Source organism: Acinonyx jubatus, chromosome B4, assembly GCF_027475565.1.
Source record: "Acinonyx jubatus isolate Ajub_Pintada_27869175 chromosome B4, VMU_Ajub_asm_v1.0, whole genome shotgun sequence".
NCBI classification, from domain to species: Eukaryota; Metazoa; Chordata; class Mammalia; order Carnivora; family Felidae; genus Acinonyx; species Acinonyx jubatus.
The window spans coordinates 114,845,908-114,859,651 of NC_069387.1; the positions used below are offsets into that span (position 1 = coordinate 114,845,908).

Consider the following 13,744-nt stretch of genomic DNA (forward strand, 5'->3'; position numbering starts at 1 on the left):
AGCACAAGTTTTAAGAACCACCACTGGTTCTCTCTTCCTCCTTCTGCAATAACTCCAGCAACATATCAGACAGGGGTTGTTCCTTCAATGCAGGACCCAATGAAAAGCACCAAAGTTGAAAGGTGAATGAGAAATAAACTTCTGTTGTTGTCAGCCACTGAAATTTAGAAATGGTTTATGACCACAGCATAAAGTAGCCTAATGGATCATTACTATAATTTCTACCTCATAGTGGTGTTGCGAGAAGGAAGTGAGGCAACATGCTAAGAAACACACCATAGCTTCTTAATTGCTAGCTATTATTAAAAATACAATTAGAACGAGTAATCACTTAATTTTCCCAGGTCAGTAATAATAGCAATTATGATTATTATAATCATTAATAGTTCTATGATTATGGGTAACAAACAACAAGATTTGGAGTCAGACATTGGTTTGAGTTCTGTTCCACCTAGTGACCTTGAATTAGTGATTCAACCTCATTGGGCAATTTTCATCAGAGGAGGAGAGGAGGCAAAAATATCTAACAGCATTTTGTTGAGGATTAAGTAAAATAACATATGTGAAAGGAATAAGCACCTGGTTATAACATAGTTTTCTTTTTAATGCATAAACAAATTGATTATAAAAAATCCTCAACATTCATAAAATTAGAGTCATAAAATGAACTGCCATGTACCTATCACCTACTTCAACACAATCAACATTTTACTAATCTTGTTTCATCTCTTGCCACCCCTCACTTTCCCCCTCACTGGAATTTAAAAAAAAATTTTTTTTATGTTTATTTACTTTTGAGAGAAAGAGAGAGAGAGAGACAGAGACATGAGCAGGGGAGGGGCAGAGAGAGAGTGAGACAGAATCCGAAGCAGACTCCAGGCTCCGAGCTGTCAGCACAGAGCCCGATGCGGGGCTTGAACTGACAGAGTGAGAGATCATGGCCTGAGCTGAAGTGGGCCGCTTAACTGACTGAGCCACCCAGGTGCACTGCCCCTCACTGGAATATTTTAAAACAAATCCAAACCATTGTTACCATTGGATCCATAAACCCTTTAGTATGTAATTCCATCAGATAAAAGAGTCTTAAAACATAGTCATAATACAACTATCATACCAAACAAAATGAACAATTCCTTAGTATCATCTTTACCTACTCTGGGTTCAGATTTCTCCAGTTGTCTTAAAAATAACTTTTTAGAATTAAAAAAGTTAAAATATAAACAAAGATCAGTTTGGTTGGCATAAGTCCTAAAGTCAATTTTTTATGTATAACTTCCATCCCCATCCCCCCATAAACACTACCTTTATTCCATGCCATTTATTGGTTTAAGAAACCAGATCAATTTCCCTGTAGAATTTCCTTTATAACGAGATTGCATCCTCATGGTATTATTTAACATGTGCTCAATCTCCCACGTTTGTTTGATTAGATTCAGTCTCAATTTATTTAAAAAACATTTTTAATAGAAAAAAAGCATGAAAGTGCTTACTGTAGCTTTGATTTGGTCACTTGTGATGGGTCAGATGAATTGGAATCAATTTCAACATCAAAAAAAAAACATCTTATACTGTCCTTTCTGTTTTTTCACCAATAGAATTTATTAGAAACATTTCAATAGTGTATGACACATCCTATCTTTTCCTTTTGTCCTCGCAGAGCACAGATCACATGAAAGGAATGATTTTTTTTAATCAGGAATTTTGGAGACAAATTCTGTGTATGCTAAACTTATACAGAGACTGATAAATATTAAGTCTAGAATTCAAAGAGAAATGCCAAAGTATGTAGGAACAGATACTTTTTTTCTAGCTGTATTGAGATATAATCGGCATATAACATTGTGTCAGTCTAAAATGTAGAACATGATGATTTGATACACATATATTATAAAATGATTGCCATAATAAGATTAGTTAACACACCTTTTACCTTACATTACTACCATTTTGTTGTTGTGGTGGTGGTGAGAACATTTAAGATCTTGGCAACTTTAAAGTATATGATGCAGTATTGTTAACTGTAGTCCCCATGCTATACGTCAGAGCTTCAGAACTTACTTATCTTATAACTGGAAATTTTTACCCTTTGATCAACATCTTGCCATTTTCCCGACTCCCCAGTCCTTGGCAATAACCAATCCACTCTGTTTCTATGAGTTTGGCTTTTTTAGATAAAAAAAAAATTCTATACAGTCCTTTTAGTAAATATTATAGTCATGCTTACCACCTTAGGCTGCTTTAACATGATACTATCTGGCTGACTTGGTGTGATTTTATTCTTCCACGCCTAAATAGACTGGTTGTAGTGGGTTTCCCATTTTGGCTCTTCTAGCTATCTGGAAGGTTTTTGACAAAGAGGCCACGTATGATAAAACCCTCCCGAAAGCACTAGTGTTCCTCAACGCCGGAATACCTCATCACTCACTGGGGATGTGGTCAAGAGGTGTCACCCTTTGAGAGTAAAACCAAAATCCAGCTGCCAGCTGCATTTAGGTGGAAATGACACATCTATTATGCAGCCTAACCAATCTGTCTATGACAGTTTCTGTGTAATTTTTTGAGGTGATCTAGCAGTTGGCGGCTATTGCATACAGAAAAATAAAATAACTGGGCTCCCAATGTAGGGGTCACTTGCTCATTTCACATCATGTGGGTCTGTTTCTAATGAGGATCCAGGCAGGAAATGTAAGGTTGGGAAATGGGGGTTTCAACCAAATCAACTCTTGATTGGAAAGAGTCAGAGGGGGATTTATTTTCAATGAAAATGTCCAAATTGCTTAACTGTGTAACTGGCAGAAACTGACAACCTGATTTCCATTGTTAACAGAGCCCAAATTGCCTTGGATAATACCAAACAATTGTACCATTTCCTTTTTGAGAGTTTACTGTATGTCATTTACTCTTAAGAGGCCAGTAACTCCTCTGTCAACTGGCATGGTGTTAAACAGGGTCATCTGCAAAACCACACTTGTTAGGTGTCTCAGAAGTGGTAGTGTCACAAGGATATTTGAAGGTGGCCACTTTGTGTAGAACTCTAAAACATATCCCATATCATTTTAAGTGCTCTTGATAACTTAAGGATCACCATTCTACAAAGGTAAACTATGAGGCACACTACTGAACCTAGCTATTCCCTACTAGAGGTATAGTCACTGATATCACTATGTTGCCTGTCATTCGCACTTTTTCATACACCATGTGCCTCTAAGATCTTCTAAAAAGAGATAATGTGGCTTTCTTCTTCTACACTAATTATAGTCTCCAAAGTTCTTTCCTAAGTGGCTGGTTTTTTTGTTTTGTTTTGTTTTTTTGTTCCCTAAAGATTTTCTTTTATCACAATTTGGGAAAGTTACCAAAATTTTTAAGTTTCCACAACAAATCCTGGGCATTCAATGTATCTTCCTTCCTTCCTTTTAATTTTAATTTAAAAATTTGGACAAAACTTATTTTGGGGGAAGATTTTATGACCCCCATCATCCTAGCATTAATAATATCAATGTCATTGGCTTCAAACTGCTTTCTATGTCATTTGTAGGCACTTCTTGATTCAATAAGTAAGAAATGTCCATGACATTTTGATGAACAAGTTGCCCTTTTTCATAGAGCAAGAATTAAAAGCCTATAATAACAACATGTTGCCTTCAAGTGCCCTTGAAACAGGTTATGTCTTTGCAACAACAGGGCTCTTAGCATCCTGATTCTGGATACATGAGTTTTATGGCCTGGAAAATCAAGACTTCTCTTAGAAAGTTTTCATATATTTCTACATCTAGAAACAAGTTTAAATGGCCCATGCCATAACCTTTAATACTGTATCATTTTGGGAGTGACTTTCTTCCTTAGAACCATGAAAAGGAGTAACAGTCTATTTCCTGGAAAAGTGTGTTTTCTTATTTAAAATAGATTTTTCTCCCAACTCTCAGCCCCCATTTACAAAGGCTTCCCCACCTCCAGAAAAGCCCCCAAACCTGACATTAACAGTAAATATTCAAAACAATGTTCTTAACCAGTAATTTAGACTTACCTTCTGTTAATCTGAGAATAAGAGTGGGATCTAGCCCAAATTTTTCAAATGAGTCACCAGCTGTGTCAGAGTAGAATGCTCTTTGGCCCAGGTGTGAACGACTCTTCATTCGAGATGAAAAAGTAGACTTTTGGTAGACTCTCATGCTGCGGTTTATAAATTTTTCCTGCCCAAGTGGAAAAGCTTAATGGAATTTTTACTATATAAAATGTTGTCTTTAAAAACAGTGATCATATATAAAAATGTCACTTACAACAAGTCTTGTTCTCATTACTGATATATTTCTCAGTAGTGATACATTAAACAAGCAACTTTGAGTTCTTAACTCTGAACGACTGGGTCTAATTTTCAGTTCCTTCTCTTAGGAAGCTGAGCACAGATATAAAGACATTGAACATTTCCCAAACAGGTGCATCACAAATATGAGACTGGAAAGTGCTCTGGCTTTATTTTCATTTTCATTTTTTAATCTTATCTTGCCCAAACTGCAGGTAACTTGGAAATTCCACTATTTTGAAAGGACTGGTTCTGTGGAATTGAATTGAAAACTTGAGAGGAAATGGACCTCTCCAGTAGACAGGAAGAAATCAGCCTTTCAGTTTCAGAATCTTTGCTCAATTTAATTTTGGATTTTCAATAAAACTATACAACTCAAGCATGAAACCACCACCTTACAGATGAATCAGTTAGTGAGCATTTCTAGATACTTTTTCATTCTAATTAGGATTTTAAAAATCCTATAACCAATCTTTACCTCTAGGAATAAGGAAAGCCAACCTCATGAAATCCAAATTGTGTAATATAAGGTACGATAATATAAGTAGTGAGATTAACTGCAAGGCACACACCACCACCACCACCACCACCACCACCCTTCTCTCCAACAAGGATGGGCACTCCTTTCTCTACATTTCTTTTGTATGCCTCTATTACTGTATTTTATCAAGTCTAAGATGTCACTTATTATAGATGCACTATCATTTTATGCATTGCCAATTATGCATGGCACCCCATCTATATATGCTGGATCCCAATTTCAGGAATGAGAAAATGTGAAAAAAAATATGAACATTAGAATCAGTGAAGTGGGGTATACCATACTTGTCATATGCCATTGTCATGGTGTGTCTGTCTTCCCCCAGTAGGTGGTGATCCCTAGGTCTTTACTGTTAGATGATGTTCCTTTTGTGTGTGCTTATACTCCAGCACAGTGTGCAATGCATACACCGACATCTGACTCCATGTCTTAACCCAGCAAAATTAATAAAAGTGATAGATAGGAGGATAGGTTTCTAACATTAATTGGGTTTAGGCTTTAACAAAACTTTACCTTTTTCTTTGCTGCCACTTCATTTTCTTTGAAAAGAAAGAGATCTTTGAAAAAGATCTTATATGGCCTTTCCTTTTTGACTGAGCCTTCTTTTCCTTTATCTGTTTAAAAAAAAAAAAAAGGAAAGAGAAACATCTGTCATCCCTGCTCTGTTGACCAGAAGGGTGAGGCTCCCCGTAGCCAGGGCACAGCAAGTGGATAGGTGGGTCTCTGAGGAGGACACAGGCAGCCTTTGCCTCCCCAACTGAGGCAGGGATGCAGGGCCTGGATCCCAAGGGCAGAAGACACAGCTCATCTGTCTGTTTCCCATGGCATCAAGCAGAGTGCTTAGTACTTCAAGGGGGTAAGTCTGTATTTGTTGTGTGAATAGATAAGTGGGCCAGTTACAAGATAGTGGGATCATATTTTGAGGCATTAAGATATTGCTTCTTTCCATCACTACAAATACAACTACATTCTCTTATACCACCATTTCAGCAGCAATAGACACAGCCAATATCCTTAGGGACATCCTCAGTCCAGACTCGAGAGTCTTCAAAAAAAAAAAAAATCAAAGATAATGATGAGTATTGGTGAGGATCGGAGGAATTGGAATCTGAAACGTTCTGCTAGTGGGAATGCAAAATAGTGCAGCCACTTTGGAAAACTGGCAGTTCCTCAAAAAGCTGAACATCTGGTTGCCACGTGACCCAGTCATTCCACTCCTAGAAATGAAAATGTACGTTCACATGAAACTTGTACATGAATGTTTATAGCAGTATTAGACATAATGGTCAAAAGATAGAAACAATCCAAATATCCATCAACTGATGAATGGCTAAACAAAATGTGGTATATCCATACAATGGAATAATAATCGGCCATAAGAAGGATACATAATACAAGACTGATGAAACTTGGAAATATATTAAGTGACAGAAGACACATTAATTCCCTACATTATAAGATTCCATTATATTTCATGAAATGTCTAGAATAGACACATCCATGGGGCCAAAATGTAGATTAGTGGTTGCTGAGGGCTGGAGATGAGATGGAGGAGGGTAAGAGGTGACGGCTAAGGACTGCAGGGTTTCTTTCTGAGATGATTAAAGTGTTCTAAAATGGACCGTGGTGATGGTTGCAAATATCTGTGAATACAAACCACACACTTGTACACTTAATAAAAAAAGAAGCCTGGCTATAAAGGGGTTGGGGTGGGGGGGCAGATGGAAAGGGAGAGGAAGAGAGGGAGAGAGAAGTCAACTGAATTTCTGAATGGATTTTTTGTTTTTATTTATAAAATCTGAAATGATAAAAGGTCTTTCTCTTTTTCTTTCTTTCTTGCTTCCTAATGTTTGGGGGTGGAAATTTTGACTTTAAATACCACTGACCAGAAACAGGAATACTGGAGCTTGGAACTGTTACCTTAAGTCGGTGAAAAGGAAAGGATAACTGAAGACACATCTCCTCTCTGCCCCAGCCCCTGCACCTATTCTCACCTCCCCAAATATCAGAATGTCTTGAAAGCAACACTCTTCTCCAAGTGGCTAAGAGATTCCCAGCAGGGCTGGGAATTATTGGTCTGGAGTTTATAGGCTGCCTGAGAATTGGCTCTTTGCCCAGGGATTCAGTTGGGAAAGTGGCAGTGTCTGGGATAGAAACCTCAGGCACATTTTTCTGCAGGTAATGGATTAGGAAGAAAGAAAATTACAGAATAGAAGCCTTTGGCTCAACATGGAATGTGGAATTTTCTGATCACCTCCTATTCACCTTGTGGGTAAAGGAAGGATCCCTTGCCCTAAATAGGATGAGATGGATGAACATATGACACTCAACACTGGACTGATGAGATAGACAGCAGTTGATTAGTCCCTTATATGCCCAGCCCAGGGGAGGAAGACACCGCCTGCCATGCAGGACCACATCATGACTGCACTTAGGAGCAGAGTGAAACAGCAGGGATTGCAGGAGACAGGCTTTGTAGTACTAAGAGGATAAGGTGCCCCCTGCTTCTCGTAACAGGATGTAATTGACTTATGAAACCCATTAGGTTGAAGACCAGTGGGGTGTAACTGGTCCAGTTGATGGGGAAAATAGCTAGGTGGGGAACCTTTCTCACTGAGTGGAGGTCGAATCTGGCAAGAACAGGGAGACTTACAGTTCGACCTGTGGGGATCTGTGAAACTCAAAGATGTCAATGCAATACATGAAATTTTAGGCTTTGTGATACATGAGCAAAGACAGGTGAGGGTAGGTCCAGGCAGCTGGGGTTGGAGACAGCAGGAGTATGGAAGGGCAGAGCCAACAGACTGAGGCTCAGGAGGAGACAACAGAAGTCAAGGACCCAAACGGACTTGGGGTTGAGTGGCATTGCCAGTCTATGACCTGTACCCTATACCACCACTCTGAGGCCAGAGCTGGACCTGACATCCCAGGATGGGACCACTGATGTCTTCCAAAGGGTGAGGCATTGGTAGGCTGGACATCTCTCCCTCCACCAACTTTCTCTCCTCCTAAGAAAACCCTTACAAACTTAATGTCCACCTCACCCTAGGTGACTTAAAATTTTAAATGCCTGATTTAAATCCCCTCTGACCAAGTTTAAGTATCCTGGATTGATAAGATATTTTTTCCCTTCCAACTCCCAAGCCAAATTCTTTTTGGTTATAGAGAAATAGAAAAACTAAAACTCTGAATACCAAGTATATTAATTTTCTTTGGCTGCCCCACTAAATTACCACAAACTTGGCAGCTTAAGACAACAGAACTTTATTCTCTCACAGACCTGGAGTTCAGGAGTCCAAAATCAAGGTGTCGTCAGGACTATAATCCCTCCAAAGGCTCCACCTTAGCTCTTCCAGCTTCTGGTGGCTTCAGCCATTCACTGCCTGTGTAACTCCTGCCTCCATTCACAGGGCCTTCTTCTATTTTTTCCACTTGTCATTGGATTTAGGACCGACCTTATATCCGGGATGATCTCATCTTGAGATACTTCCATTACATTTGCAAAGACCCTTTTTCCAAATAAGGTCACATGGCAGGGACACAGACAGCTACCACCATTCTGGAGGGCCACATTCAACTTGCTCTAGCAAGTTTCCTGAATTATAAACTCACTATAAGAATTGGCTCTTAGCCAACCTTTCTCCCCACCTGAATTAATTCCTAGTCACATAGAACTAGGGCTGCTATAACAAATCACCACAAATTAAGGGGCTTAAAACATCAGGTATCTATTCTCTCACAGTTCTGGAGGCCTGAACTGAATGCATTGGTTTGGTTTTCTTTGGGAGTTTCTGAGGGAGAATCCATTGTATGACTTTCCCCTAGCCCATGGAAAATGCCTATGGAATGCCTATTACCTGTAACATACTCTTGGCATTACCCAATTTTCAAATCTTTGTCAAATTTGTAAGTGAAAAAGAATTTATTCTTCCATACCAATAAATATGAATTCCTTGTATATTTGTAAAGAAGCAGGAGGAGGAGAGAAAGGCTGGATAAGGAAAGGAGAGAACAGATTTTGATAAGATGTAGTTATTCATGTCCTTTATTATGGCAAATAATTGAGTTAATTGTTTTACGTCGTGAAATTCCCTAGCAAACTAGCTAAGTATGACAACTTAATGCCCTTCCGATGTGAAGATTTGTCTTTGCAGAATTAAAAAGTGGAAGAGAACTTTCTCAGCAGGCCATTTATAAACTCTTTACATAGAAAGATGCTTGTCTGTGGCATTCTCCTTTTCCTACTCTCCCAAGTCTACCATGGAGACTGACCATACCAGGCACAAAGCAAGAACTCATTGACAGATTCCTTCTTTACCTTCAGGAGTCAGTGGTATCGGCAAAAAATATGATGACATTTTGTCTCCTGGCCCTGTCCAAAGAAAAGGAGATACATTAAAAATAAATTCTGTAAACCTGTGCACACCGGGTGATGTATGGAAGTGTTGAATCACTAAATAGTACTCCTGAAATTAATATTACACTGCATGTTAACTGGAATTTTTTTTTAACTCACTGGAATTCAGATAAAAACTTAAAAAAAATAAATTCCATAAACCTTGTATAAAGAGGCTAAATTCAACAACCAGTGGTTCCAAATAGTCTTCATTGCTTTTAAAAGTAGTATACGCATAAACTCTTTGACCCAGCAATTCCAAATCTAGGAACTTATCCCAAGAAAATAATCAGGTAAGTGGGCAAAAATGTATGTACAATAATATTTGTTGACATGTTATTTAATAAACAGGGAATTGATTAAATAACTATGGGGTACCCATAACATGGATCGCCTTGTGGCCCCTCAAAACGATGCTGTAGTCACTGTTTAGCTCTGTTAACAATATATTAAAAGTAAAAAACAAAATATTTCAAAATGGTGGGAATGGTGTGGGTTTTAAAAAACGCAGGCCAAATCAGATGCCTTAAAAGTTGTTCAGCCAAACATTAATAGTTGTTGTCTTTGATTTGGAGCAAACTCTCCTTTCATTTTTATCAGGTGTGGGATTAAGGTTAGGTGCAAAATTTAAGGAAGTAGCCCCCCAAACTCAGTTATCAAGATAAATAACATGTCAATGCAAGTTTTTTTAAAAATTCCAAGATAATGCAAGAAAAAAAATCTATGGTGAACAAAATATTAAAACTTTAAATACAGACAGGATTCGACTGTGAATTCGTGTGACCCTGAGAGTGCGTGCCTCACTTGTCACACTCGCGTCCTGGCCCACAGATCTTGTCTGTATTTACATTTTTGATATTTTGTTCATCGTGGAACTTTTTGCATTAATTTTTATTTTTAAAAAATAATGAATTAAAATGTTTGGTTTTGTCCATGCTGAGCATGGAGCCTGCTTGGGATTCTCTGTCTCCCCCTTTCTCTGCCCCTCCCCTGCTCACGCATGTGCATGCACTCTCTCTCAAAATAAATAAAATTAAAAAAAATGTTGTTTTTGCCTTCCCCTTTGGGCTTTGCACCAAAGGCAAATGTTTGACTTGCTTCACCCTAATCCTGTTCTTGAATTTTTATACTTTTTTGTGTTATTCTCAATGAGTTTGTATAATTTTTACAATGAAAAAAGTATCAATGATATTTTCATCAGGGAGGAAAAAGGATGTTTAATATTTGATATAAAAACATGTGCCTTGGGATGCCTGGGTGGCTCAGTTGGTTGAACATCAGACTTCAGCTCAGGTCATGATCTCATGATCCATGAGTTCCAGCCCCTCATCGGGCTCTGTGCTGACAGCTCAGAGCCTGGAGCCTCCTTCGGATTCTGTGGTTCCTTCTCTCTCTGTCTCCCCTGCCCCCACTCTCTGTCTCTGTCTCTGTCTCTCTCTCTCTCAAAAATAAGTAAACATTAAAAAAAAAATTTTTTTTTTAAAAAGGTGTGCCCTCGTCAGATGGCTAACATTAACAACTCAGGCAACAACAGATGTTGGCAAAGATACGGAGAAAGAGGATCTCTTTTGCATTGCTGGTGGGAATGCAAACTGGTGCAGCCACTTTGGAAAACTGTATGGAGGTTCCTCAAAAAACTAAAAATAGAACTACCCTATGACCCAGCAATTGCACTACTAGGTATTTATCCAAGGGATACAGGTATGCTGTTTTGAAGGGACACATGCAACCCAATGTTTATAGTAGCACTATCAACAATAGCCAAAGTATGGAAAGAGCCCAAATGTCCATCAATGGATAAATAGATATAGAAGATGTGGCATATATATAATGGAGTATTTCCCTGCAATTAAATAGAATGAAATCTTGCCATTTGCAACCATGTGGATGGAACTAGAGGGTATTATGCTAAGCAAAATCAGAGAAAGACAAATATCATATGACTTCACTCATACGAGGACTTTAAGAGACAAAACAGATGAACTTAAGGGAAGGGAAGCAAAAATAATATAAAAATAGGGAGGGGGACAAATATAAGAGACTCATAAATACGGAGAACAAACAGAGGGTTACTGGAGGGATTGTGGGGGGGGGTAGGCTAAATGGGTAAGGGGCTTAAGGAATCTACTACTGAAGTCATTGTTGCTCTATATGCTAACTAACTTGGATGTACATTTAAAAATAAGTAAATAAAATGGTAAAAAAAAAAAGACACTTGTTACGATGAGCACTGGGTGTTGTATGTAAGTGATGATTCACTGAATTATACTCCTGAAACCAATATTGCATTGTATGTTAACTAACTAGAATTTAAATAAAAATTCAAAGAAAAAAAAAAGGTGTGCCCGCAACAGGAACAATGGGACAAACATCCTGTTTCAGGTTGCCCATTTATTTATTTTTAAATGTTAATTTATTTATTTTGAGAGAGAGAGAGAGAGTTGGTTAAAGAGAGAGGAAGAGAGAGAATCCCAAGCAGGCTCTGAGCTGTCAGTGTAGAGCCCCACTCAGGGCTCCAACTCAAACTCACAGACAGTGAGATCACGACCTGAGCTGAAATCAAGAGTCAGATGCTTAACCAACTGAGCCATCCAGGCACCTGTAGCTCCTTATTTAAATTTTGCCTCAGTTCTCTCAAAGAACCACATTGAAGACCTAAGAGTCCCGGGAGCATTTGTAGCAGGTGATTAAAGATACAGACTTTGGAATGGAGAAGACGGTTGGTTTGACATTTACAGATGTGTGAGCAAGATCACTTAACATTCAAAAAATATTTATTGAGTACCTACTATGTGCCAGGCACTGTTCTGGCTGCCAGAGACAGGACAATTTAAAAACAACAACAGACAAAAAACACAGTTTCTTCATGGAACCTACATTTAATTATTTAGCATCTCTGAGCCTCAGATTCCTATTCCAAAAAATGGGGATATAATCTCACCCCTTAAAGCTTTCATGAGGATGCAATGTATATGAACAACCAAGCACGGTGCCTAGCATGCAGACCAAACTCAGTAAGTGGGAGAAATTTTGCACTAATATTTGCTCATTAGAATGTGATTTTACTTTCAGTGATTATGAAAATGAAAAAGAGAAAAGAAATTACATTAAAGCTTAAAAAAATTTTTTTTAATGTTTATTTTTGAGAGAGAGAGAGAAAGCAGAGTGTGAGCAGAGGCGGGGAGGGGGAGAGAGAGAGGGAGACACAGAATCTGAAGCAGGCTCCAGGCTCTGAGCTGTCAGCACAGAGCCCGATGCGGGGCTTGAACTCACAAACCATGAGATCATGACCTGAGCCAAAGTTGGATGCTTAACTGACTGAGCCACCCAGGTGCCCCATATGTTAAAGCTTATAATAGAGAAAAGATTAACAAAAACCTACATCATTGATATTATACTTTTCAGATTACTGAAGATTTTTTAAATGTTTGTTTATTTGTATGAGAGAGAGAGAGTGCACAAGTGAGGGAAGGGCAGAGAGAGAGGGAGACAGGATCCAAAGAGGTTCTGCATTGGCAGTAGAGAGCCCCATGCAGGGCTCAACTCACAAACTGTGAGATCATGGCCTGAGCTGAAGTCAGACACTTAACCAACTGAGGCAGCCAGGCATCCCTGAAGATATTTTTCACAGGCAGTGGATTCATTCTGATAGTGGAAATTTCATGGGCCCATAAAAAAATTGATTTACTATTGGATGGCCAATAGTTAAGATTTGTAGGGGATTTTCTTATATTTGTATACTCAGCACTCCTCCAAATCCCTAAGATTTGGTTCTGTTCACTTCTCTCTTGACATACTTTAAATCTTTTAATTCTTCTATCTATCTACATTCACTCCCTTATCCATCCCCACTTTCATTCACTTCTCCCAAGTCTACCTGCAATAAAAATCTTTATCCATGGGTTCTGGCACTTTCTCACTCAGAAAAACCAGAAGTTCCCAGTCATCTAAGCCAACCAATAGCAGTTATCTGCTCTGATTCCATCTTTCTAGTAACTCCTAGAACATTGAATGGAATCAGTAGTCTCTAAAAGCTGTTATACTTCTGTACTCCTGTACATATTAATCTCCCTATTGATCAATGAAGGGTTGGTAAAGAACATAAGAGAGAAGAAGAGAACCGGCTATTCCTAGAAGGGATTATAAAGTTCTCTGAACTAAACCAATATGATGTGTCAACCAGGAAAAGGAAGCCAAAGCCATGAATGTCTTTGTTGTGCAAAATAAAAATAGCACGATGACTAAACAAAAGCTCTGTACTGAAATCGAGGGAAAATGTCATTGGACTGCATAGCAAATACCTGCAAGTTCACATCTAAAATATTTGTTCAAATCCAACTTCCGACAGACGAAAAAGATGAAGAACTCAGAAAAAACTAAGGCTTCAAAATGGTGGTCTGTGTGTGTGTGTGTGTGTGTGTGTGTGTGTGTGTGTTGGGGGTCACCTGCATGGCTCAATCAGTTAAGTGTCCAACTTCAGCTCAGGTCATGATCTCACGGTTCATGA

General features: G+C 38.6%; 1 protein-coding gene across 1 annotated transcript in view; it reads right to left on the bottom strand.

Moving 5' to 3' along the window:
- CCDC38 (coiled-coil domain containing 38) overlaps positions 1-13,744 on the bottom strand; it is a 56,402-nt gene that overhangs the window by 38,450 nt on the left and 4,208 nt on the right. Inside the window, exons 2-4 of the mRNA XM_015070487.3 lie at positions 9,160-9,213; positions 5,355-5,455; positions 4,025-4,190 (exon numbers count right to left, since the gene is read on the bottom strand). Of these exons, the coding sequence (XP_014925973.1) occupies positions 4,025-4,190; positions 5,355-5,455; positions 9,160-9,199 (307 nt within the window). The 5' untranslated portion in view covers positions 9,200-9,213. The remainder of the gene's footprint in view (positions 1-4,024; positions 4,191-5,354; positions 5,456-9,159; positions 9,214-13,744) is intronic.